General features: G+C 39.7%; 2 protein-coding genes and 1 long non-coding RNA gene across 5 annotated transcripts in view; 2 read left to right on the top strand and 1 right to left on the bottom strand.

The window, feature by feature from the left end:
• The window catches only part of dusp8a (dual specificity phosphatase 8a), a 46615-nt gene extending 43897 nt beyond the window's left edge, over positions 1–2718 (top strand). For all 3 annotated transcript variants that reach the window (XM_079859425.1, XM_079859426.1, XM_079859427.1), the window contains one exon: positions 220–2718. In XM_079859425.1, the coding sequence (XP_079715551.1) occupies positions 220–1288 (1069 nt within the window). In that variant the 3' untranslated portion in view covers positions 1289–2718. The remainder of the gene's footprint in view (positions 1–219) is intronic.
• Positions 2719–8706: 5988 nt separating this feature from the next.
• Positions 8707–16981, bottom strand: LOC307151423. Its single transcript, XR_013819876.1, has 3 exons — positions 16928–16981; positions 11775–12049; positions 8707–9382 (listed from the first exon to the last, which is right to left on the bottom strand). It is a non-coding gene; the product is annotated as an uncharacterized lncRNA (long non-coding RNA).
• A 68-nt stretch (positions 16982–17049) lies between these two features.
• mob2a (MOB kinase activator 2a) overlaps positions 17050–27447 on the top strand; it is a 50978-nt gene continuing 40580 nt past the window's right edge. Inside the window, exon 1 of the mRNA XM_079859430.1 lies at positions 17050–17181. Within this exon, the coding sequence (XP_079715556.1) occupies positions 17165–17181 (17 nt within the window). The 5' untranslated portion in view covers positions 17050–17164. The remainder of the gene's footprint in view (positions 17182–27447) is intronic.

The following is a 27447-nucleotide window of genomic DNA, read 5'->3' on the forward strand; positions in this document are numbered from 1 at the left end:
TTTTCTGCTACCTGTAATTTTATATCCATTTACTGCAACATGTAAAATGGATCACATAGAAACAAGTAAACAATACCTGTTGAAGCCTTCTTGAACACATATTTTTGTTTAAGGCCTTTACAAGCTCACATGATGAGTCTTTGTGTTGAAGATGTCTTCCTATCCTTACATGCGGATTTGTCCCTAGGGTAATCATTCTTACTCTTCTTGGGTTTCCAGGTTTGTGAAGGACCGCAGACCTTCAATATCACCCAACTTCAACTTCCTGGGACAGCTGCTGGAGTTTGAGAAGGGTCTGAGGTTGCTAAAAGCTCTGTCCTCAGGTCAGGAGAAGTTGGAGCAGTTAAAGGAATTATCAGAACCTAGAGGAGAATCTTCAAGTGATCCTGAAAAGGGCCGTCTGGAGGCGGAGAAAGACCGCACAGAATTTGACGTTAAGCTACCTTCTCCAACCTCCCTCCAGCAGGGCTTTAATGGCTTGAATCTTTCGGCAGAGCGTATCCTGGACACCAACCGTCTCAAACGCTCTTTCTCACTTGACATCAAATCTGTCTACGAGCCCAACCACTGTCCTCGTCTCGCACCTGTGCATACCGAAGATGTCCCCAAACTCTGCAAGCTGGATAGCCCAGAGGCTGGAGAAGCCAATGGTGTATGCCAGTACTCACCTGTTTCAGTCAGCCCCGGTTTAGCTGAATCTCCAGGCCTCTTTCCTGAGAGCAGCTCCAGACCTCGTTCACGGAGGAAAAGCAAGCACAATGGTAGCAGTGCTGGAAGTTCTCCTGTGCACTCGCACAGCCTAAACTTCGGACGGTCACTCCCTGCACACAAAAGTCCCAGTCTTGATGACAATCTGAAGCCCTCCCTGCTGCTCAGCCTTCCCACTGTGGGCACCGGGCCCATGTGGACCAAGCATAGAGACACCGTTCAGGCCACAACCCCTGTTACGCCAACAGGCGAAGCCCCTTGGTTCTACAGTTCGGAGTCAATGAACAGTAATGGAGGTGGAGGAGTGGCAGTACACTTTCCTACGCTAGGCTGTAGCAGTCTCCCTGGGCCGTGTGAGGCTGTGCGTCTGCGGGAGAAGGTGGGGGAACCACGGGACTCGAGGGGCAGCTGGCACGAGGATGCTCCCACTTCCTGTGCTGCCGATAAGCAGTTTAAGCGGCGCAGCTGTCAGATGGAGTTTGAAGAGGGGATATCAGAGACACGTTCAAGGGAAGAACTGGGAAAGATCAGCAAGCAATCCAGCTTCTCTGGGAGCATGGAAATCATTGAAGTATCCTGACATCACCTGCTCAGCCCCTGAGGACTTTTACACATAGGCAGCGGACAGGCGCCACTTATGAGCAAGGATGAGTGAGAGTGGGCCTGGAGAGGCTGTTGTGTGGAACATTCATATTAGTTCATAGGCTTGTCGATAATGACTGGTTCTCAGAAATGTGACACTTTTTTTTTTTTTTTGTCTTTTTAAGCCAGTGGAACCTGACGCAGATTGACTTTGCTTTTGACTTTCTACTGTTTTTAAGCCATAGCCATCCCCAGATGACAACGAGCTGAGACTCCAGTTGCAGAATCCCTCGTTTCCTCACTCTAGAATCAGACCCCCAGGTTTCCTCATAAAAGCTTTTCCAGCCTTTTGGTGTATTGAGAATCAAGCATGGCTGTTATGCTTACACTTGTTTCTTTTATTATGCCATATTATGAAGTTACACCGCCACAGCACAAGGAGTCAGCATAGACTAAGCCTTGGTGGTACATGCTTTTACTGGCTGAATGAAGGCCTCTTTGTGCAGTTCTCTTGTCCACCCTGGTCCTGTATCCTAGCATTCATGGAATCCTGGAGGAGGAACCAGGCATGTCATGAAGGAAACACATTGTGGGCATTTTCCCATAATGTTCTGTCACTCTTTTGTTACCCAGATTTCAGGGTCTTGTTCTTCCCTTCCTGTGCCCAAGTGGTGATGCCCGAACTGTTGTGCAACCCACGTTCCTCTCACCGAGCATGCTTCAAGGCTGCTGTTTTCCTTACAAACAAATAGTATATGAACTATACACAGTGATTTCAATGGATGTTTAATTTTTTTTTGTTTTTTTTTGTCCTTTTTCTTAGTTACATTTTTAATTTATTCTACTGGTTCATTCTGGTAATGAGAAATAATATAAAGATTGTGGAGTTTTTATTTTTCCTCTTTTTTCAGTGTTGATCTTTCTTTTTCAGTGATATTTACGAAAATACACTTGCAAGACCGATACGGAACTACAAGCAATATGTTTTCACTTATTGTCCTCCTTTTTGTTCATAAGAGAGTGCGGTTATTACCAGGAATTATCTGATGTTAAAATGCACTTTCTTTTGCTTTAAGTGGGATGTTTTTGGATGTTCTCATTAAAAGGGTACCACAACGCTTTACAAAAAATCATGTGTAACCATTTATGTCCTGCGGTGTGCGTCACAAACTAAAGCATTTGGTATGGCTTTTATTTGTCTCTCCAGCCTGCTGGCTTGAATTATTAAAGACTTTAATCCAGCATGAATAATCTAGAGTAATCTAGAAGAATATGTATGATACCCCAGAAACTCATTTTGATTTTCAAGAATTTGATTTTTGTATTAACAAGCACACAAGACAAAATGAAGGGAAAAAAATGACAGGGACTCTAAAGGGGTTTGTCTGTGTTCCCCATTTGTTCTGCATATTTATGATATTATTTATTGTTTGTTTGGGTCTGATTGCGGGAGGATGTATGATGGATGTTGTGAATGACCCTTTGCAGATGCTCATATAGACTGGCGTCTTGGAGAGGAGTTAAGCCCCTAACCTTTAAATCCACGACTGCGCACCCATATGAAATAAGTATACACAACTAGATGCATTTTTAAACCTGACTGATGATCTGACAGAGTTATGTCTGTTGATCATCTAGTTTCTATTGGATCATAAACTTTTTATGTAAAACCAATAACTGATAAGAACATAATCTGCTCTATGGTGACAATACATTCGGCTTGCTTTTTTCTCAGGGGAGCTTTTGATGACTCAATTACAAATCTGGGCTCTGAGCTTTCTCTTTCCTGTCCTTTTCATTCATTCTCTCTTTTTTGTACCAATTTCTTTCCTACTCTTTCTCTCCTTCTCTCCCTTTTCCCTTTATCCTCTCCATTTCTCTCAGAATCTCTAGAACGCTCCAAAGTTTAAATATAACACAGAAAGGGTGTGTGTGTGCAAATGTGAATGGGAATGCCCTCTCCATGGGAGATAGTTCAGCAATTTATTTATGTCTGTATTTTTTCAGTTAGCTTTTCTGAATGGCAAATCTTGTATTTTGTGCTGCTGTAATTGTTTTCTTTGTGTGAGACATTACCTGTATTTCCTTTTCCTTCCCTGTACTATATTTTTAAAGACATTGTTATCATTATTTAAAACATGTAATAAAAAGATGCAGGCTGTCCTTTTTTGCTGAAATTGTTAAATAGTTGGCAACTAATTATTATTATTACTATTATTATTATTATTATTATTATATGTTGTGTGAATAGCATCGTATCAACAAAACTAATTGAGATAGGGAATTTTTTAAAGAAAAAATCTTGATACCTTAGGCTGCTTGACGCAAAATACCTCAGGTTCTTTGGAAAAGGCTTGTTCCTCCCCATGTACCCATTTTGTGATGATGATGAAACAAAATACAAACATTACAAAATATGAAAAAGTTTCGTGATTTCTTTTCCTTTGATTTTTGTATTAACATGATCTTGCATGTGCAAGATCAGAGATTTCCAACAGTTTTTATGAATGATCAACATTATAATTCATTTATGCATTTTGCAAGTGGTTTTCTAACATTCTATTAATGGGTTTAAGAGTTTTGTAAAATTTGGTGTTGACGTAAGGTACATGAAGAAGTTTGTAGGCATTGTTACCTAAGCTTTTTTGATAATGTCCCATGCAGACAGTAAAAAGGTTATAGGGGGGGTGAAATGCTCATTTTCACTCAATCTCCTGTTAATCTTGAGTACCTATAGAGTAGTATTGCATCCTTCATATCTCCAAAACGTCTTTAGTTTTATTATATTTATAAGTTAAAGATTGGCTGTACCGAGTCTTTCCGGAAAAAACCGAGCGGCTGGGGGCGGGCCGTGTGGGCGGTGTGCTATAGCTGTGCTAACTGATCTAACAACAACACAGAGAGACATTTGAAGTAGTTTACTCACCGTGACTGCTCGATCCTTAAGCATTAGACGATCTGCAAATAAGTCGATCTGGGCTTTGTTTATAAAACAATCATCGTCGAAATGCAGGGAACAAAGAGTCGTGCACAACCTCCGTTGATGCTTCGAAAAAACAAACTCCATCCACTATTCCCTTAACGCTGGGTTCTTTGGGAATCTGTGCAGGGTTGTCTTGCCCTGCCAACCAAAAACCCACTTCTTTGGTGACATTGACTTCCCTAAAGCCGAGCAGAGCGCTTTGAGGTAACGTACTGCTTTCGCTCTCTTCTCTCTCTGGTCTGCGAGTGCGCGCGCGGCCGCGGAGAAGTGCCCTTAGGACCCATATAAGGAAATTCCGCTCTATCTTACGTAAGACAGAGCCATACTCGAAAAAAACTTTCCGAAACTTGTGACAAACCGGAAGGAGTATTTTTGGAACAAAAATACTCCTTCAAACGTACAACTTAACTTTTGAAACTTTGTCCATGTTTAGCATGGGAATCCAACTCTTTAACAGTGTAAAAAACTCAGTATGCATGAAACAGCAATTCACCCCCCCTTTAAGATTTCTTTAATTGGAGCAAAAATAATGGGCAGCGAGTTCATCTGCATGTCCATTGATTCTTAGTAGGGAAATAAAGCTGTGAAAGATCTTTTATGTAAACATTTAATGTTTCAGAAGGTAGGTTTTATATAAATAAATATATATAGGTCCTACCATGCTTTTTCACTTTTTCAACTATATTTAGTCTGTAATGTTGCTGTTTGAGCATTAAAAAGATCTGCAAGGTTACAAAGCTCAAAGTCCACTCTAAAAGGAAATATTTTATTTAACAGAATCCACGTTTCAAGAACTACAACGAATGTCTTCGTTTAGACTACAACACGATTTTTACAGATCTTAAGTCATAACGTTCCTCATTTAAATAAACCCCACCCAAGGAATACCCAAAGAAAGTTGGCGAGGCCTGGTTGAGCTGCGCTAGAGAAGATGAAGAGTGTTGTTGCTGTTTTTTCCACCCTGGAAAAAAATTTGTCCTAAGGCTGATGAACTTAGAGAGGTAAATATTTTGGTTAAAACACTGTTCCTGAAGATTATAACCTCGTTTGTCTGTGCGCTGCACATCTTACGGAGAACGGCAGACAGACAGAGTACAATGCAGGCTATAAGCACAAAAAGCATCTCCTGAAAGACGTAACAATTCCCATTTTGTCGGGACATCTGTTGTTTATGGATCTGAACTTGAAAGTATGTCTTATTATTTTTAGATGTGTTTTCTATTAACAGTTCCAATTATAAGTTTTATGTTGCTACGATAGCTCTGATGCTAATGAAGGGCAAAGCTCTGCCTCCGCTAGCCTGCTAACTAAAATTACAGTATTGATGTAGTGTTTACTTTAGCTTTTGTAAGCTCTTGCTTTTGTAAGACAGTTCCCTGCCCCTCAGGAAATTATCCATGATTTTGTGATCGATTACTGTTTGTATTGCCATATTTTTCCGACAAATATGATTAAATGGTGGATAACATCGTATCTATGTGAAAATTATATGCCACTCTGAAACATCAGTGGCTTCATTGAATAATGCATTCAACCAGACTAGGTAGAGAGGAGCTGTCATAATGTAAAATATGTGAACAATAATGGGTTTTTTGAACAGTCAAGCATTAAAACATATTCCAGTACACCCCAAAAACAAAGTCAAGACTTTGTAAAAGGGCATAATAGGACCCCTTTAAATAGCCAGTGATGATGACAAAAATAATGAACAGCTGAGAAGATGAATCCAATGAAAATAAAGAGTGGTGGCAAACAAAGACAAAGAAACACATGTTACTGATGAAAACAAACTGAAAGTCCATGAAAACTATAACAAAGTCCATGAAAACTACAACAAACTGAACATAACTGTGACAGTAACGAGACGATGCGTCGTAACGTTGACGCTATGGGAACAGCCCCAGGCATGACCAGTGTCTGAAATGTGTGGAAACAAACCAATTGATTGGAATATGGTAGCCCTATAATGTCACATGTAGCACTCGTTAGTATAAAAGGGTGCCTTCCTTAGACGTCATCAGCTTATTGTCTGAAGGAGATGTGCAGGCATGCCTGAAGCATGGCAACTAGATGCAGCGTCTCTTTCTCCCTCAGGGAACCAGGGTTATATTCATAACCTAGACGCTCCCTTTCAAGGGAACTCATTGCTGCGTCATAACGTTGAAGCTATCAGAACGTTAATACCCACTTCACCATGCTGAACAAGTGCCTGCTTCACTAAGATGTGAAGATATGCACAATCCTAGTGAACTAGCACCGATAACTCAAGGGACTTACACTGGAATTAAATGTCAAAGTCCGTTCAGCCACATCACCATGACATGAAACGATGCCCTTATTTCCTAGAAGAGCTAACAAACAAGCCAGTGAAATTCCCAAAGCTCAATGCTCTTACCTACTCCTGGGAGCAGAACTTACCAGGGAAATCCCCCAACAGCCTAACAACGCATGAGATACTGAAATACTTCGCAACTCTACACATCCTCAACCCTTTACTACCTCTTAAACACTAGGAATGGTCTTAGAGAATGGAGTGTGCAAGCTAACTCCTAATCTGTACAAGTCTAAGGTGTATAAATGCTTCCCTCATTATCACCTCCAGGTCCAAACTGGAGGGGTGACAGATGAGGCAGTGGGACGCCAGTGGTGGTATTGCCCAGTGAACCTAACCTGTACCAGCCCTAAAGACAGCTTACCAAAGAGGCTCAGAGAGAGCCATACAACTCGGTATCGCTGTCTAGAAGGATCTCTGGGAGCGGAGGCCTCAGCATGATAACCCTAGAGCGAGTGGAGGCCTGTCTATGTTCTACCCTAAAGACAGCTTACAATGGATGCTCACAGGGAGCTCTTCACACTTGATGCCACTGTCTAAACTGAGCTCTGGGGAGCAGAGGCCTCAGCATGACGACCCTCTAGAGGGAGAAGAGGTCTATCTATGCTCTACCCCAAAGCTACACTTGGGAGACAGCAACTGATGAAATGGGACACGAGAAGCGGAATAGGCCATCTTCTTTCAGCTATGTCTGGCAACACTTCCAATGCAATTTGAAAGGAGCATACACTTCTAACTGCGTATTTATCAAGAAAAAGCAGCATGCGAGAAAGTGGGAGGCGGATTTGCCCATCTTTCCTCACCAAAGCCAGCGCACAACTATAAACACGGAAAGAGTATATAGCTACTACTTCCGAATTCGCCCACTGGGAAGACAACAACTGATGAATTCAGGTGTGAGAAGCAAAATAGCCCATCTTCTTTGTCTAACAACCATTCATATGCAAATATGAAAGGCGCATATACTCCTATCTCCGTAGCAAGTAATGCAAAAAGCAGACCTTAAATAACCCCTGCACAAGCACGATATATGTGCAAGGTTCTCCTAGAGAAGCGAACAAACAAATCTCCAAGTATGAGTGAATAAAAAGGGCAATAGCGCTGAGAAAAGCTCTATCTGCTCCTAAACTTCTCCATAGGAAAAACCCTGCGGGTTCATGAAAGCCAACATCAGCATAGGCTGGAGGGGGAGAAGCCTAAAGCGAGTTTTCTCTGCTACATATTACTACTTCAGAAACGAGAGCAGAGCTTCCCCACGACGACTCATCACAGTGTGTGCATATACAGCTCCCTCAAGAGCTGACAGCATTCACTCTACTCTCAAGCTTACATTTACAGGTGATATCTTCACTCACACACTTAAATAAATGGATCCTCAAGACCAAGAGCTAATGACGTCTAAGGGAGGCACCCTTTTATACTCCGGGGTGCTCTATGTGACATTATATGGCTGCCATCTGTCAATCAATTGGCATGTTTCCACACATGCTTCAGACACCTCGCCTGGGCACGCGTTCCCATAGCACCAATGTTATGACACAAGCGTTGAGGTCCCTCGAAAGGGAACAGCGTTTTCCAAAAATGAGTACACTCTAAAAAATGCTGGGTTGTTTCAATCCAAATTTGTGTCAAATATGGACAAACTTTTTTTAATTAAAATGTTTAACCCAACGGTTGGGTTTGTCCATATTTGACCCAAATTTGGGTTAAAACAACCCAGCATTTTTTAGAGTGTAGCAAATATGTTCAGATAAGTTTAGGGATGCAGGGAAAATACATGCTAAATGCAACCAATTAATTGTACATGAAATAAAATGGTTGTTTGTAATGATTTTTGGCAGCTTCTGTGATGTCCCCCTGTGAAAGAGGAGAAGATTGTAGAGGTGGCATAAAAACTCCCATCATATCCACATCCCATAACTATAATAATAAAGATATAGTTCTAAAAATCATTCTAAATCTAAAAGAATAACAGAGTCCACACCACAACTATAACAATAACGGAACAGAGAATCAATATCGTTGGAATCACATTCAGAATGATTTTTTTCCAGTTGATGAACCATAAAAACATTGACAGCCAATCAGAATCCATCCTGCTTTAAAGAACTCGAGCATTTATTCGCAGCACAAATAAACAGAACAATATCGTCTGCTTGTGTGGATGCTAATATAGTTATCGTTATCTATATATTTATTGTTCTTGGTGTGAATGAACCTTAACAGTGCTGAGTTCATACCCAGCTGCCCACTTGCAAGCTGCGGGGTCAAGGTGAAACGCAGCGTTAAAAGGCCCTCCGTATAACCAGGAACATTAAATCCTGTGGGAAAAGGATGAAAAATTCCCAGCTTCCCACTCGAGAATACCATTCTGTTGTCTCTCAGCTTGGGGGTTTTTCGTTGTCATGTTTTTGAACATGAGCACAGTGAATGAGTAACTCTGTGGGTATATCTTCAGCCTTTGGTCAAAGTAATTTGTTAATAGAACAAATTTTACTTTGTGCAAACAAAATAAGGGATGTGATGTGGGTGATTCATACATGCACCCGTGTGACGTATTCAGATGTTTGTTGAGTAAGTCAAGTGAGGCAGTGTGTTTGGACTGCGTGTTCTGAAGAGATAATGATTACGGAAGCCCAGCTGACGATGACCGCATGATGACATGCAGTCCACACAAAAGACTCTCCTGTCTTCCTCCCTCACATCACAGTCAAAGCTCAAACATTCACTTTTAACATGCATGCTGTGGCTGTGACCACAGGTCAGCCTTGTTGCTTCTAAATGGGTACAAAGAGAAAAATAGCAAAAGTTCATGATAAATTATATATAGAATAGCTTATTAAATATTATATAATGCAGAAATATTATATATAACTGATTATTAGAAATGACATTACAATTATTATTTATATAATTTCTTAATAGTTATTATAAAGTGTCGCCAGATATATTCATATACATTTTATATATTATTTTGCACCAAATATTATTTTTTTCTTGTTCTCAGAGCACTCCTTACACTATATATCCAGGCTATTTGAAAGTTGTCTATTTCCAATGTCCCCTTTGTTTGTTTTAGTGTACGTGCAACGAGCAGATTCTGTATCACATGGTTAATAAACGGGTCAATGATAAGGTTTTAAAAGGCTCTTCAAAACCTGGTTCAAATATGACTGTATTACTGTAAAATACGATATAGAATAACAATGAATTATGTTATAATATAATAAACTATATTTAATTCTGCCTACTTAACATTTTGGAGGATTTTGTCTGAGTGCAAGAAAATTGTGTTATTGTAAGCTATTGGATACGAGAGTGACAAGTTCCAATGAAGCTGATTGTTCCCAGATGCAGCCATGTTGTGTGCCAGAGAGCTCTCGGATCCCAGAGTTTATATACGGCAACTTATAAAACTGTTACATCATAGCAACAATTCTCTTCAATTCCGTTTGCTGGAGTCGGTAGGTAACTTTCCGTGGGATTTCTTGCCCTATTGCCTGTGTCCTCAAATGACCGTAAATCAAAAAGCATGTGAAAATGCTTCTTCACTATAAAAGAAAAGCCGCAGAGACTTACCATAATACATTTTATAAACTTTTGGTGCCACAAAATTATGTATTCATGCACTTTATGACATTGCTGCAGTTAGTTAGTGTGGCCGCAATGTTCCAGTGTAGTGTCAATTAAAAAAATAAATAAAGTGCCATAATATATATTTCCCACTGCCCTGAAAATAACCACTATAACTCAATGGAAAAGTGTAATTATTTGATTTGACTGCAGGTGAACATTTAATGATCAAACATAAATGATCACATTCATCTAATCTTTCCTAACGATCCGCTATCTACCCGCCCGATAAGCATGCTGACAAAAAAACGCGTCTCTCTAGGCAGCCTAGGCTCCGAGATCTGCACACAAAAACAATCTGGTTTTGAGTGGTTCACCAACCACTCAAAACCAAAATAAATAGTGTTCCAACCAATCACCGACAGGGGTGGGTGTTGTGAGGTTTTGCGCTCGTGCACGGCTGCCTATGACGGCTGCACGTGAAAACCTCACAACACCCACCCCTGTCGGTGATTGGTTGGAACACTATTTATTTTGGTTTTGAGTGGTAGTGAAAGCAACTGTTTTTGTGTGCAGATCTCAGAGCCTAGGCTGCCTACAGAGACGCGTTTTTTGACGGCCTGCTTATGGGGCGGGCAGCTAGCGGATCGTTAGGAAAGATTAGATGAATGTGATAATTTATTTTTGGGCCTGAAATCACTGATACAACCTTTAAGTGCTAACGCTACAAGATACCCTGCGTTATGAGACCTTCAAACTGTATTAAAGTATTTTTTGCACATTCAACAAACACTTCCTACACTTTGGTGTCCTTTGTTGTTGTTTTTTTGTTTGTTTTATTTTTTTGTTTTTTTTTTATGAATTTAAGGCACACATCTCATATTTTTGTTCTAAGAACAAAAAAAATTGACAATCAATTATTAATTGTAATTCATTTTATTACCATAATTGTTGTAAAATATTTTTTTTGTCATTTTAACATGATTTTCCCTCTAATTTACAATAAAAATAAACAATTCATAAAATTAAGATATCAAAGTAACATTATATTCACCTTTTGTACATTTTCTCAATATTTACTCTGTAACCCAAGATATAATAAGAAAAAAATATTAGTAAATATTTTCCCCCTTTGAGTTAAATATAAGTTTATAAGTTATAAGTTTAACTAAAAACCAACATTTTGCAAATCACCAAAATCAGATTAGTATTTAAATTATATTTAGGAATTTTGCAAATAGGTCACATGATTGTAAGTAAAGTAATTTCGAATAGAAAATTAATAGAATAAAAAATAGCTAATATATATAGTTTTGTTTGACCTAATGAAGCTGGTAAAAAAATGATATGATCAATAAGTTATGACAACATATATTTTACATTGATTTAACTCATCAAAATAAGTTCAGCAATTTGTTACCTTTTTTTTCAACAGATTCAACAAAAAAAAAAGTCAATTTAATGTAATTTAAGTTGAAATGACTTAAACATCCAAGTTTATTGTACTTAAAACTTTAAGGCTTTTTTTTTTTTTTTTTTTTTACAATTTATTATTTTTTGTGCCATCCAAGCTGTATACTTACTCCTTACATCAACTTTTCACCACATTTTTTAAACCTCTGTATGGTGCTGCCATCTATTGGTGGTTGGTGATGTTGTTGTCATCAAGGAGGCCAAACAGGGGTCATGTATTATTCAGTACACCTCCTTCCACATACATCATCTCTGCTCTCCTGAGATTTCAATGATGCCAGTGTAAGGAGACACCATCTATAATTGTCAGGTGGGACAGCTGTGCACTTGAAACACAGGTAGGGCTGAGTCCTCAGGCGCCGAGCACATCGCTCAGGGAAAGACAGGAGACAACGTGTCTGGAATCAGAGATATGTGTATTGATCTGTACAGTATTCGCACAAGGTAAATGTCTAAAGTGAATCAACCTTGTGTGCTAAGATTTCATGTAAGACCTGGTCATAACCTTAAAGAGATTGCTCTGTCATCTTTTGCTCATCCTCATGGCATTTCAAACCCAAAGAGATGTTCAAAAAGCTGCCTTTTTCCAAAAAATGAAAGTGAATGAATACTGGGGCTAACAAGCTCCAAAATAAGCACTACAAATAGGCTTCTTGTGCTATATTTTAAGTCTTTGTGTGAGGAACAGACTAACATTTTCTTCAGAATTTGTTGAAAATCTAGTCAGGAGAACTTTTTTGCTTGAGTTATTGAATTCAACAAAACTTTAGGTGGCATGTACGTTTACACGACAACGATATGCTCAAAATGGAGAAGTTTTTCCTTTGAGTTTTCCTCTTACAGACGACACCGTTGTCAAAACGATCCCCATTCACACGGATCCACGAAAATTACTGAAAACCCTGTATTCTGCTGCCAGGCCATTAGATGGCGATGAAACACTATAGACTGAACACGTAATACGCATGTGCATGATGTCATCGTCTTCAGAGATCCGCGTTTTTGTTGTTTACACGGAGACCGTTTTTAAAAACGTGCACTTTGAGGCGGTTTCAGGCACCCAAAACACCGTTGTCGTGTAAACAAACGGCCAAAATGCATAAAAAGTTTTACGTTTTTAGTTGAAAGCTGTCTGGTGTAAACAGCTCCTGAGTATAAACTGATGAGCCAAAACATTATGACCAGTCACAGGTGAAGCGAAGATCGTTGAACAAGGGCACATATTAAGGTCTGGGTGGAGAAGATGGTAAGTAAGCAAACAATCAGTTCTCATAATCAATGTGTTGGATGCAGGAAAGATGGGCAGGAATACAAATCAGATCAGGTCAGCAGTGGTGAGAATTTACCAATTGTGGTCCGAGGAGGGACAAACCAAAAACCGGTGACAGGGTGTTGGACGCCCAAGGCTCATCGATGCACAAGGAAATGAAGGCTATTCCATCTGATCAAAGCCAACAGAAGGTCTACTGTGGCACAAGGGAGACAAAATTTGAATGATGGTTATGAGATAAATGTGTCACTGCTGCGTATGGGGCTGTGTAGCCACAGAGCTATCGGAGTGCTTATGATGACCCCTGTCCACCATCCAAAGCATCAACAATGGACAAGCGAGCGTCAGAACTGGTCCTTGGAGCAGTGGAAGAAGGTCGCCTGGTCCAATGAGTTGGTAGACGCATGGGTAGACGTGTACATGTGCGCTGTTTATCTGGGGAAGTGATGGTACCAGGATTCACTGTGGGACGACAAGCCAGTGGAGGGAGTTTGGCAATGTTCTGCTGGGAAACCATAGGTCTGGCCATTCATGTGGACGTCAATTTGACTCGTGCCACCGACCTAAACATTGTTGCAGATCAGGTCCACCCCTTCATGACAATAGTGTTCCTTGGTGGAAGTGGTTTCTTACACACTGCACTGCACACATTGTTCAGGAATGGTTTGAAGTAAGTGAGGATAGGAGCAGGCTTCACTCAATGCATATACTTATAAACTTTAAGAGTGCTGGCCTGGATAATTAGAATACTAAAGTAGGAGAGAGGCCGCACTATGCATATATACTTTTATTTGCACATGAATGGTTTGAGGAACATGATGAACAGTTCAAGGTGTTGCCCTGGCCTCCAAATTCCAGATATCAATCTAATTGAGCATCTGTGAGATGTACTGGACCAACAAGTTCAATCCAGGCAAACTACAGGACTTGAAGGATCTGCTGCTAATGTCTTGGTGCCAGAAACCACAGGACACCTTCAGGGGTCTCGTAGAGTCCATCCCTCTGCACACGGAGAACCAACAGCATATAAGACTGGTAGTCATAATGTTTTGGCTCATCAGTTTAGGTTTGTTATGCTCTGTAAATGATGTAAGGAACTGATGACAGAATTTACATTTTTAGGAGAAAGTATTCTTTTAATGTGCACAAGAACGCAATATAAAGCACAATTCGAGATTTCCTTTTCACTTGAACGACTCCACAGAAACTCACTTTGAAGAGAAGGGTCCATTTTTAGAAATTGCAGTTAGCACTCCCTCAATCGTAATTTGTGATTCTAGCTGACTCTTCCTGGACCTTTTAAAGACTTTTCTTTAAAATAAATAGTCCCGGTGTCCCTCCTGTATCATTACGTCACAGTTAGGCTACTTCTTCGTCGAGTGAAAAAGTCATAATCGAGTGAAAATACAAATGGCCAATTACACAAATGAGCTCCAGATAAGGTTCCTCAATCAGGTGTTCTCATGCCCTATCGGATCATGGTCGAATTGCACGTGTTCGTGAGCTTGTCATTAAAGGCCCACTGAAGTGCCTTGGAATGCACAGCTTTGTTTGATGCGTTGACGTAATTTCCACTGAAACAGGAAGCTAAGGCCGGACATATTGAATGGCTCCTCCCCCTTTTCAAATAGCCAATAGCGTTTAGTGTACCTCATAGACTGCAAGTTGTACTTGACAGCACCATGGAAGCGGATCAGAGCGCTGATGATACGTCGGATTCAATAGTAGAGGTTTGAATAAATTCTAGCCATTTCATTCTTAACCAACGTACAGTTGAAAACTTGAGCGTTTGAGCAACCTAACACACATCTCCAACCCATATTGCTCTGTGACGTGTCAACGGTCGCTTTGGCCAGGTGGCATTTATAGCATTGGGGGGCAAGACACTTTAGATTCTAGAGAGCATTTGATTGGACAGAAGATGTCTGCGGTGATGTCATAAAAATCCGTGATCCATTTTAGCGGAAGTGAGAGACTGTAAGTTATGAATGCTATCTCCTAAATGCAAATTTTGTCATTGTTTTGGAACACACCAGCTTATTCACAACCTTAAGGCTAACATATTAATACTAAAAGCTAAAAACTTACATTTTGATTTAGGGGGCCTTTAAACTACTAAATGAATGCATTAATTAATTTTGTATTAATAATTAATAAAAATAATATATAACAAATTACTCTATTATATTATTTAAAAAAAAGTATAATATATTGTTAAAGGGATAGTTCAGGATTTTAGACATGAATCTCTATAGCTTCCCCATAAGCAGTGTGGTGCATTGACCATGACTTACCCCCGACAGCGTCCTGTGAGCCGAGCTCCGGTCCAGTTTTGGTCAAGATGAAATTAGTCCGGCAAGTTTGCTGGGGTCACGGCAATAAAGCTTTTTTCTTCTCAAATCAATATGTGTTCAAAAGAGTGATATATTTGCAGCACAAAACCGCTGTCTATGGAGAGGTCAGACCTCGTAATGGCTTGGCACTATTTTCTTCCCCGTCATATCACTGCGCGCTGCCGCTACCTACAGCCAGCTGGGAGCCGCGCACGTGTCACTTTGTTTACAGTAAAGAGAACGATAACATGTCTGACTACAGCAGCGACGATGACAACATTGACTTCGACACACAGCCAAAAGGATATCTTTACGAAGCTTCTTTATCTTCGCCAGTTTGGTGTTCACATTGAAGCCCAGAGCAATGAGCCAAAGTCGCCTCAGAGCAACATCTGCCACAGGAAATCTTTGAAATGTGTGAGGAGAAAGCGCCACATCTTTGTTTGTACAGTCCGGATAGTCACAAGTCCGCACCATTTTCTACAAAGCTTGTACAAACTGATCGCTCTTGGTGAGTAGCTATGTTAACTCGTTCGTGTAGCTGTTCTGAGCACGTAAACACTGCTGTAAACACTGCCGAACAACTGAAAAAGTGGTGTGCGCCTGCGCAGCTCGCAGCTGGCTGTAGGTAGCGGCAGCGCGCAGTGATATGACAGGGGAGAAAATAGTGCCAAGCCATTACGAGGTCTGACCTCTCCATAGACAACGTTTTAGTGACGCAAATATATCACTCTTTTGAACACATATTGATTTGAGAAGAAAAAAGCTTTATTGCCGTGACCCCAGCAAACTTGCCGGACTAATTTCATCTTGACCAAAACTGGACCGGAGCTCGGCTCACAGGACGCTGTCGGGGGTAAGTCATGGTCAATGCACCACACTGCTTATGGGGAAGCTATAGAGATTCATGTCTAAAATCCTGAACTATCCCTTTAAGGTAGGCTACCTCAGACAGGGTTAGAAAGATGTAATTACAGTTAACCATTAAAAAAAAAAAGCACATAGGCTAGCCTACAGCGCTTTCTGTTGGTAGGTTGAGAGATTGTTCTTTATTCATTGATTTTGACAACAATTTTGAGTGAAATTCAAAATAAAATGTGTATTATTTTAAGGCTCTTATTTATCAAAAGATGTAAAGACACATCAAACATCGTTATAGAATAGGACGTATCGGTTAAATAAGTGAACAGACTTAAAAAGCAAGAATTAATTTCTGAAACTTAGAAATAAGGAAAAAATAACTCACTCAAAAGACAATAGAAAAGGTAATCAAAGGTGTGCAAGAACGCTGAACCTATTCAATAATAGGCTGCCACTACCTACTACTACTGCTAATAATAATAATAATAATAATAATAATAATAATAATAAAAGAGATAATATAATTTGAAGAAAAAGATATAAACAATTGTTAAATGAGTCTCCTGCAGGTTTATTTCTGCCTGCTGAGGTCGATGTCAGGCACGGAAGCGACTGTGGGGGGGGGAATCAGTGGCTGTGGCTCAACCAGTAAGCTGCCCAACTAGACAAGGTTTTTGGACATTTTAGCGCGTTGCGTGCTTCAGTGCAAATTCATCTCGCTCGCTGGATTTTGAGACACAGCCGTGTTTACTTCCGGATTCCTTAAATCAAGCCGCAGCGGGACTGAAGCTTTAGAATCTCAGTGTACTTACAGACATCAAGAAGACACGGACCACCGGCATCCTCAGCACTGACAACTGAACCCCAGCAGCCCTGAGAACACCAGAGCTGAGTTCAAACCTGGAGAAACATCATTCAAAGTCAGTGAGGAGCAGCTCTATGTCCAGCACTGTTATTTAGGCACAGAGACCAAAAATCTAGCCCTGGATATAATTTGAGACAGCCGGTGAAAGTCAAATCAAAGCTGGAGTGGATCAGCTGCCAGCAGAATGGACTGGTTGATGGGGTGAGTTCAATATATTGGTCACTTATAAATGAACATGTTGTGGCATAAATGTATCTGTCTTCACATTTAAAGAGTTTTATGCCAGATCACAAATTTACATTACATTTGTTTTTGTGAATTGTTAAACTTTGAAGTTTAGTGGAATATAAATAGAGTTTATTTAACTCGAGTGGCTCTGTCATTCGTCTAGCGTTTCATACAGGTTTCACAGATTCAGAACATTGTCTGACATTAAAATGGTCTGTAACTTTAAACTGAACATTGCATTTGGTTCTACGTATGTGGTTTCCTTCATGACATCCTGCCACATGAGAAGCTACACCCTGACCTGTTGGGTTATTTTAGGTTAAGAAGCTAACAGAAGACTTAAATATGTGTCACTGATGTATTACAGATCCATTGAAACCTTTACTTTTTGATAAATGCTTGGATTTGATTCAGTTTCTGGCCAAGAGATTTTCTCAGGTATTTGCAAATAGTTGGATAGATATCTAAAAGTAGATTAGTTTTACATTAACTTGACTGCATGAGCTGCCATGCAAAATTTTCATTAGTCACTTAACATCTTTACCTTGTGGTTTTACAGTATAAAGTGTGTATGGTTGGTTTATCTTATAAGGATAGTTCACCAAAAAATGCAAATCCTGTAATCATTTACTCGCCTCATGTTGTTTCAAACCTGTATGACTTTCTTTCTTTTGTGGAACATAAAAGAAGATATTGAAAAATGTCTCGAGAGTTTTTGTCCATAATAACGCCAATGGGGTCCAATGCTGTTTTGGACCCCATTGACTTTCATTGTGTGACATGATTTGCATAACAGTTGAGACACAGGGTGCCGTTAGTTTTAAACTGTTGACTGACTATGGTTCAAGCTTATATTTTTGTTGTTTAATATCAACTGCAGGTTCAGATCTGCTCTGGGCCTCACTATTCTTATTTTGTCTGATTTTCCATTTATAATGGGCCTTATTTTTATTCAGCTGACATTGCCTATTTGCAAAGCAATTAGCATACTTACATGAGCAGGTTGATGCTGGGTTCCTGGTCTTGTAGTTAAATGCTGCATAATTTACTGATGAATGATGTCCAGAGATGTATCTCATTAGGCAAAATTAAATTAATTCAATTTTTTTTTTTTATCCTTAAGATTTTAGTTCACTGTCTTTTTTTTATTTATATTTGCACTTTTTTCCATTTTTAGAAAAATCACCAATATGTAAAGGACAAAATTCATGCTGAACTTTTTTTTATTTCTATAGCATTTTTTTTATTTTATAATATATAATGTTATTTAACCATCTTCTGAGCGAAGTCAGGATCTAAGAGTTTTGAATCATGTGAACTCCCATCTGTACTCCAATTGGTTGTCGCTGCATTATGCATAACTTTCATTTGCATAATGTTGAACTCATATTTGATCAAATCAGCAACTCTCAATAAAAATTCATTCTATTACCACAGAGACTTTTATGACTGTGCAGACTTCCCATGTGCAAAAGTAAATGCTATTGTGTATATTTGTTTTTAGGCAATGGAGTCATGAATAAACACATGCAAGAAGAAACGTGTCATTTTAAGAACATCTCAGTTGTCTAACAGTGAGAGGTGACAGGTTGCTTCAGCCATAGACAGAAATGGTCAGGCATTGTCAGGCATTCCTATGGGTTTATGCCATCATACAGCTGGTTTAACAGGTCCAAAGACAGTGACCATACATTCACATTCCTGTGTCATTACATAAGCACCCTCTCTTGACCTGCTGCTGCTGTTTTTGTCTGTTCTGGCCACATAAAGCATCATGCTGGCCATTGCAGACTGATAGGCCAAATCTTTTCCTGTTTTGATGTCTTGCATAAGTGACATTTTGGCTTTTGCCCTGTGATTCACCCAGTATTCACGCAGAAGAATAGCTTTAATTGTGTTTATTCGAACTTGCAAGTGAATTTGTCAATAGAGACATCACACCCTGCCTCTGCAGCCTTGGTTATGTTAGCATTAAAAGAAAGTATTTTTAGAGCGAAGGAAGTTTATTTTTATTGGCAAATATTTAGGAGTTTGTTTATTTTAGGCAGCTATATCGGTTGTTGGGCAATAGAGGTTTTTTTTTTCTGGAGGGGGGTTATCAGAATCAGTCAATATTATAGATATTATATATTATAGGTCGATATTATTTTTTTTATATCGGTTAATATTGGATATTTAATGGCTTTTTTGCCTTATTTTTACACCTGCATTACGTTTGCCATCATCTAACGCTCATTTAAAGTTAATCTTTCAAATGTGCACGATACTTCTCTGTCAATACCGATAACCGATTATTCAGAATGATATCTACCGATATTTATGAGGAAAAAAAGGAAAGAAAGAAAGGAATTTTTTTTTTCCCCAATTATGCTGTAAACTATACAGGAAACCCTCTCATTTAGTAGATTATAATTTCAACTGCTATTTTTTTTTAGATAATTATACTCAAATAAAAACTGTTCTTGACTTAGACAAGTAATTTGCAAGTAAATCCTGAGGTAAATATGCAAAGTTAAGTAACGCATTGTTCACACTTTTTCTTTCCGTGGTTTAAACACTGATTGAGCGATTACATGAGACATGTCACATGATACATTTTGGGAAGTTTTACTGTATCTTTAAACATACCTTTTGATGATAATGGATGTTTTTTCGTGCTACAACTATAAGCTATTTAAGTCATTTATTGTTTCAATTTCACTATAAAATCAACATAATTTTAAAGCTGAAACTTTGTTTCGTATCAGAAGTAACAAAATACAAAGCTATTTATGATTATTGTATGGGAGGTGCTACAAATATTTGGTGTTGGGAAAAACTGCTGACCTGCAACCCTGGCTTGAACTACGGGTGATTCATTGGGTCAAATCGAGCCTACTTTAACCTCACCATTTTTTTAAACTGTTAATGCGTTAACTTCGACAGCAATTCAAAATGAGACATTTTCTTCATACACAGTATGAGTTGCAGTCTGACATGTTTTTCTGCACCCTTTTGATTGACAGGATTTAATCGGCCCTGATCATTGGCTGTTTTTAAAATAATTGCTTTTATCAGCCAATACATCGGTGCATCCCTACTTTCAAACACTAATAATTTAGTAACACTGTTAAATTAACTTTAAGCTAATCACAAAATGAATATCTATTCTTATTGTACATTATGATGGTGTGATGTTTAAATTCACATATGGCTTTTAAACAAATGAATTTAAGTAACATTTTAATTTAAGGTGACGTAGTTACAAGCTACATGTACTTACTACAGTAATAACAATAAATGATGCATGATTACAAGTAACTAACCCTAAACCAAACCCTAACCGTAACTATATAGTTGTCACGGCACAGAAGGGTGACGGTGGATGTAAAATAAACAGTTTATTGACAGAAAGGGAGCAAAACAGAACACAACAGGTGAAGGATGGTATTACTAGATGACACGTAGGACTTAGCTGACTGTAACGCAAATGAAGATGAAGGAAGTGATGTTGAGTATTATGTAGATCGAGGAATGAAGACACAGGGAGGTTATGAGGATCCGAAGACTGCAGACTACTGAAGAAGACGAAGATGAGGACGAAGATGAGGACGAAGACGAGGATCAGGTACGGGAATGCTGGGAATCTCTGGTGAGAGCAGGAAGAGTCTGTGTAATGTGTGACGAGACCAGACAGTGAACTGGAGGGAGTGCAGGCTTGAGAGGCTGATGAGGGTGAACAGGTGCAGGTGATTAGAATTCCGGTGATGATGAACGAGTGGGTGGATCTGGTGCTGATGGCTGAGTGGATGTCAGGCGTAGGAGGTATGTCATCATCACCAGATCCTGTGGAGGGAGACAGAGGGTCAGTGTAAGGTTTGAGAATGGAAACCTGAAATGAAGGTGAGATTCTGTAATGTGAGGAGAGTTTCAGGCAATATGTGACATCGTTGAGCTGCCTCTGCACCTTGAAGGGACCCATATAGTGGAGACTCAGTTTACGGCAGGGCAGGCGGAGATGGATGTCCCGGGTGGACAGCCACACCAACTGTCCATGGTGATATTGGGGTGTGTTCCCTCGTTTGATGTCTGCCTGTTCCTTGTGTCTCTGCACTGCCTGCTGGAGATGGACATGGGCTGAGTCCCACACCCTCTTGCTCTGCTGGAACCAGTAGTTGACAGCTGGAACCTCTGATGGGTGTTGCTGATGGCACAGACCTACCTCGGATGTATCAGGAGATATCCTGGGCCATAGAGGGCCACCAGTAGCGTTGGCTGAGGAGCGAGAGAGTTCGCTGGCTACCTGGGTGTCCAGAACTCGGAGAGGTGTGAGCAGAGTCCATGAGGGACAGACGATAGGTCGATGGTATAAAGATACATCCCTCAGGACCTCCTGGCGTAGCAGGTTTGGTCAAAGTAATTCTGCTCCGCCGGAGACAGCTTCTAAGAGTAGAAGGCACATGGATGGAGGCGTAGGGATTACCTTGCCGCTGCGACAGCACTGCTCCGACTCCAGTGGTGGATGCATCGACCTCTGACAAACGGTATCTCAGGGTTTGGATGGCGGAGACAAATGCTGTCTTAAGGTCTTTGAAGGAGAGGAGGGCAAGAGGTGTCCAGGACAGAGACTTGGGCCGGTTTTTCAGTGGAGAGGTGAACTGATTAAGCTGTAATTCTTGATGACACAACGGTAAAAATTAGCGAAGCCCAGGAATCTCTGCAACTCTTTAATGGTGGTGGGTTGTGGCCAGTTCTGGATGGATTCCACCTTCCTCTGGTCCATTTGGATGCCATGTTGGTCGATGATGTACCCCAGGAAGTGGGCGGAGGAAGTGTTGAACTCACATTTCTCTAATTTGAGGTAGATTTGGTGATCCTGAAGACGCTGGAGAACTCGTTTTACATGTTAATGATGTTCTGACAGGTTTTGGAGTAAATCAGAATATCGTCTATGTAGACGATGACGAACTGGTTGAGGAAGTCTCTAAATACCTAGGTTGAAGAGGGACATAACAGGTCTTGACGACTGCAGACAGGCAATGTTGGAAGCAAGATTCTCCCCACTGGAGGATCTCCCCTGAATTCCAGTCCACACGTGGCTCATGTTGTTGCACCCACGGGCATCCCAGGATGATGTCAGCTGTAGATCCTTCCAGCACCATAAACGAGATTTCCTCTGTGTGCAGACATCCTATGAGGAGAATCTCTAGATTTTGGGGACTACGTTTCCTTTTAACGTTGAGCCTTTGGAGGAGGTTGAGAGATATGAAGTTCCCCGCTGAGCCGGAGTCAATGAGTGCTTGTGCTGAAACGGAGGTTTGACGGGTCAGAACATATACGGAAGTATGAGTTAGAGGAGTAATTTTAGGTGGAAGATGGACTGGACTCACCGCTGGGCGTGGTGGTCGGATGGGACAGTTCTGTAGAACGTGTCCTTCTCCCCCACAGTGTAGACAGAGATGGTTGTTAATCCTCCGCTGACGCTCCACAAGAGTGAGATGGTTGGAGTCGAGCTGCATTGGCTCAGGTGCTGGAAGGGTGACAGATGTTGCAGCGGGTGGAGGGTGCAGCGGGGATTGGTGCGGTTAGCAGGCTGACAGTCGTTGTGACACCCAGATGTTTTTTTGGATTAAATTCTCTATCCCCATGGCATCATCATAAACGACCATCAGTTGACGAATGTCAGCATCAAGCCATGTCAATAGGTGGTGAGAAGAGCGGTTTCGTTCAATCCATTAGAGGCTGCCAATGTACGAAAGGTTAAAGCATACCTCTCTGACTGATTTGGTACCTTGGTGAAGACGAAAGAGTTGATCGTGAATGGAGAGGGTTGAAGTTGATTGTCTGAAGACCTCGTTGATAAGGTGAAAGTGAAAGTGAAAGTGACACGTAACGGCCAAGTATGGTAACCCATACTTGGAATTTGACCTCTGCATTTAACTCATCCAAGTTAATGCACACACATTAGGAGCAGAGTAGTGAGTAGTTAACACACACACACTGCAAACGTGGATACACACACCCAGAGCAGCGGGCAGCCTTTGTGTGGCGCCCGGGGAGCGATTAGGGGTTAGGTGCATTGCTCAAGGGCATCTCAGTCATTTCCCACCGGTTCTGGAATCGAACCAGCATCCTCTGGGTTACCAGTTCAACTCCCTGGTTCAATGTGTTGGTGGAGTTCAATGTGTTGGTGAAGGCTTATAACGAGGTGGTTACTTGAACGTTGGACTGCCACAACGACTGTGCCCACTGTAGCGCTCGACCAGAGAGAAGAGAAATCATGAAGGCCACCACCGGTGAATGTCGCTGGACGGGCCATGGGATTGGCAGAGGCAGCAGCAGAAGAAGGTGGTGACAGTGATTGCCGAACTACTTGAACCAGTTAGGCAAACGGATCCGTGCTCGTGCTCGTGTTCGGGCTCTCAGTGCTCTGCATGGTAGGTCTGGTCTTCTGTCACGACACAGAAAGGAACAGACGGTGGATGTAAAATAAACAGAGTTTATTGACAAATCGGGAGCAAAACAGAACACAACAGGTGAAGGATGGTATTACTAGATGACACATAGGACTTATCTGACTGTAACGCAAATGAAGATGAAGGAAGTGATGTTGAGGATTATGTAGATCGAGGAACGAAGACACAGGGAGGTTACGAGGATCCGAAGACTGCAGACTACTGAAAAAAAGGAGGCTTAAGATCAGGTACGGGAATGCTGGGAATCTCTGGTGAGAGCAGGAAGAGTCTGTGTAACATGTGATGAGACCAGACAGTGAACTGGAGGGAGTGCAGGCTTGAGAGGCTGATGAGGGTGAACAGGTGCAGATGATTTGAATTCCGGTGATGATGAACGAGTGGGCGGATCTGGTGCTGATGGCTGAGTGGATGGTGTGAGTGACTCTGTGACAATAGTAAGTACATATAGTTAATTAATATTACTTATCTAAAGGAGGTACAATGTAATGACGACACCTTAAAATAAAGTGTAACCTGAATTTATTTTGACAAAAAGAGTCAGCTATAGAATTTTTATAATTTATGGGTTATCTGCCATAACATGTCAGTAATAATAAGCTTATCGGTATCTGCCAGAATTTCAATATCACTGTATTATTCTCGATTTGATTTTGATTGTCTTTAATCTGGTCAGAAGTTGTTCAGGTTCTGTCAGGGGACTGTTAGCGTCCCTGCTTTGCATGATAGTTTTAAAGAATTTGAAGCTATTGATGTCAAGGAGGGCACTTGACACACTTGGAATGGAGCATAGAGCTTTTATTTGAGTGGAGATTTCCACTATGGAGAAATAATAGCGATTACAGAAAGGCCGGAGGGAAGGAAGCATCTCCAGTGGGTGGAGGGAGCCATTGTTTTCAGAACCGTGTTTTATGGGAACTGTGTCAGCTTTTACAATAGCATGACGTTTATTATGTCAGGTCAAGATTTTATGACTGGTCAACCTGAGTTATTAGTTTAGTTGTTTCTAGCTTGCTATAGTGTTTAAATATTTGACACCGTTACTTTATCGTACTTGTTTCCTTTCGACCATTTGTAGACCGATATTCTACAAATATAAGTGTTTTACCTGGAATAAAAGGAAATAAATTGATTAGTTTGACAAAAGAAAACATTATTATTTGCAGTCTTGAGAACTGTTTTTGATGTTTGGTGAAATATGGCAGTGTGTGTTTTCTTCTAAAAGGTCCTGGTCTGTCCTTGGAGTTTGTACTTGTTTTCCTTGGCATAGCTGCTACTTGCTTGTTTGCTTTCAATTTCTATACTTAGTGCAGAACTGACATTGCCAGTACATTTCAAAACAAGTCCAAATTTGAGTAATATTAAGCTCTCTATTGTATTAAAAAAAAATCTTGTCTTTTTAAACATCTCTGAACTCCTATAGCTCTTCCGTGATAAACTGTCTATTTCAATTGAATAAAAACAGTTACATTTGTTTAATAGCATATTGTATTTGCTAATGGCTCCTTTGTTTGTCCAGATCTGTTAATTCATTTAAAAAAAATTGAAAATGTTTTTCATACATATGACTAGAATGTCTTTTCTTTGATGACCATGTTTTTCATTTCTGAGTTCAAATTCAAGAGCGCCCGTCAAAAAGTCTTGATATCATGATGAAAAAAACCTCATTACAAGAATGAAATTCTAGAAAAGAAAATCATTGAAGCAAACCATTTCTTATTTTTTATTTTGAAATATTGTATTATTATTTAATAGTGAAAAAAATTAATAATTACAAAACTGCACTGCTTATATAATAATAATAATAATAATAATAATAATAAAAACTGTTGTCCACCAAATAAAAGTAGGTTACACTTTATTTCGACGGTCCACATTAGACATTCTACTAACTATAAGTAACTTTGCAGCTAACTCTCATTAATTCAGGAAACTAGTGAACAACGACTAACATGATAGAGAATGATCATGATAGAGAAGACCCATGCATGAACTGTGTGTCATGGTCAGTAAATCTTAAAATATCATATAGTTTGTCCTTTTTATGACAAAGCAAGATTAGTTCAGGTTGTAAGATGTCGTGGTTCAACTGAGAAAATATTTATGAATGAATAATTTAAGATATTTGAACAATAATATACTTTAAAACAAATTAAAGCATTTTCTTTGAAGACTCTTCAAAACTGTATGAAATACATATTTAATGTGTTTTAAACTAGATCTTTAAAAAGATTTTCTTTCTTCATCACAATGTCATTGATTCAAATGGGAAAGGCAGCGGTATCTTGGAAGCAGATATTTTTGCTGTACAAAATATTTCACGTGTTTGTGATGTAGGCCTATATTTCAGCTAGACTGACACTTGTGATAACTGATCATAACCTTCTGTGATACCTCTTTTATCTGAAGTGAATTTCTAACAATGAGCTCATAGGGTTCACATTGTCTTTATTAGCACTGAAAAGCAAACATCACCACACAAAATGTCAATAAGACTAGCTTTCTAAAAGTGTCTTGAGATATATAGCTTGTGTAATGTTGGTCAAACAGACGGTTAGAGCCTCAGTCAGTCTTTTAAAACCAAAAACAATCCCTCATAGCCTGTAGTTTTACCTTTAGTCATAGTCTTTTTGATTGGTTGTCGGATGCAATGTCTGCTGTCAGCCAATGAGCAGAGGTCATGTGATCTTGTCCATTTACTCATTTTAACTATATGGTGTTGTCAAGGTGTTTCATAACATCATTATTAAATATTGATCACGGCAGGTTCTTTTGAAGTGCTAAATATTGTTTATATTCTGATATAGTTGCCTGAAAAGGGATTTAATGCCTTTTAATGTACATAAAAGCAAAGGTTTTATGAGTTTTAAAGGAAGTTTGATCGGTCAATGAACTAAATCATTCCTTATACTGTACTAAAGTAGGTAGGCCTTCGTGTTCTTGGTCTCTCTGCTGGTCCTGTATTATAATAATGCATGTGCGCCCTCTTCAGGCTGTATACTGTTATTATTTCATCCTCATCCATGAGCTTCATGTCTGTAAACATCACTGCCTGAATAATGACCTCTGCGGGTCACGGGACAGCTGGTAGATTAAATGCGCATTATTAAACGACATGTTGGGCTCCATATGTCTCCTTTATGTGTGCGGATGACATGTCATGTTATGTTTTATGCGGACAGGAAGCTATGCATAAGGATTGTACGTATAATGTGTTCATGGACCTTTTTTATCATGACATCTTTTAAACGTGTTTTGACTTCAACTTAATTTGAATGACTTTAGTTGAAATGTTTTTAGTTGAAATTTTCCACGTACACTACCGTTCAAATGTTTGGGGTCGGTAAAGGATTTGTTAATGTTTTTTTGTGATTTATGTGATGAAAAATACAGAAAAAAACAGTAATATTATTGTCATTTAAAAGAACTGTTTTCTATTTAAATAAGTGTAATTTATTCCTGTGATCAAAGTTGTATTTTCAGCATCATTACTACTCCAGTCACATGATCCTTCAGAAAGCATTCTAATATGCGGATTTGATGCTCAAGAAACATTTCTGATTATTATCAATGTTGATAACTGTTGCGCTACTTCATATTTTGACAGTGGACATTTTTTTTCAGGATTCTTTGATGAATGGAAAGTCAAAAGAACAGCATTTATCTGAAATATCAATCTTTTGTAACATATAAATGCATTTACTCTCCATTTTTATCAATTGAATGCATTACTGATGAGTAAAAGCATTCATTCTTAAAAAAAAAACTTTGAACGGTTGTGTAGTCT

The sequence above is a fragment of the Squalius cephalus genome (genome assembly GCF_949319135.1).
Source record: "Squalius cephalus genome assembly, chromosome: 23".
NCBI lineage: Eukaryota > Metazoa > Chordata > Actinopteri > Cypriniformes > Leuciscidae > Squalius > Squalius cephalus.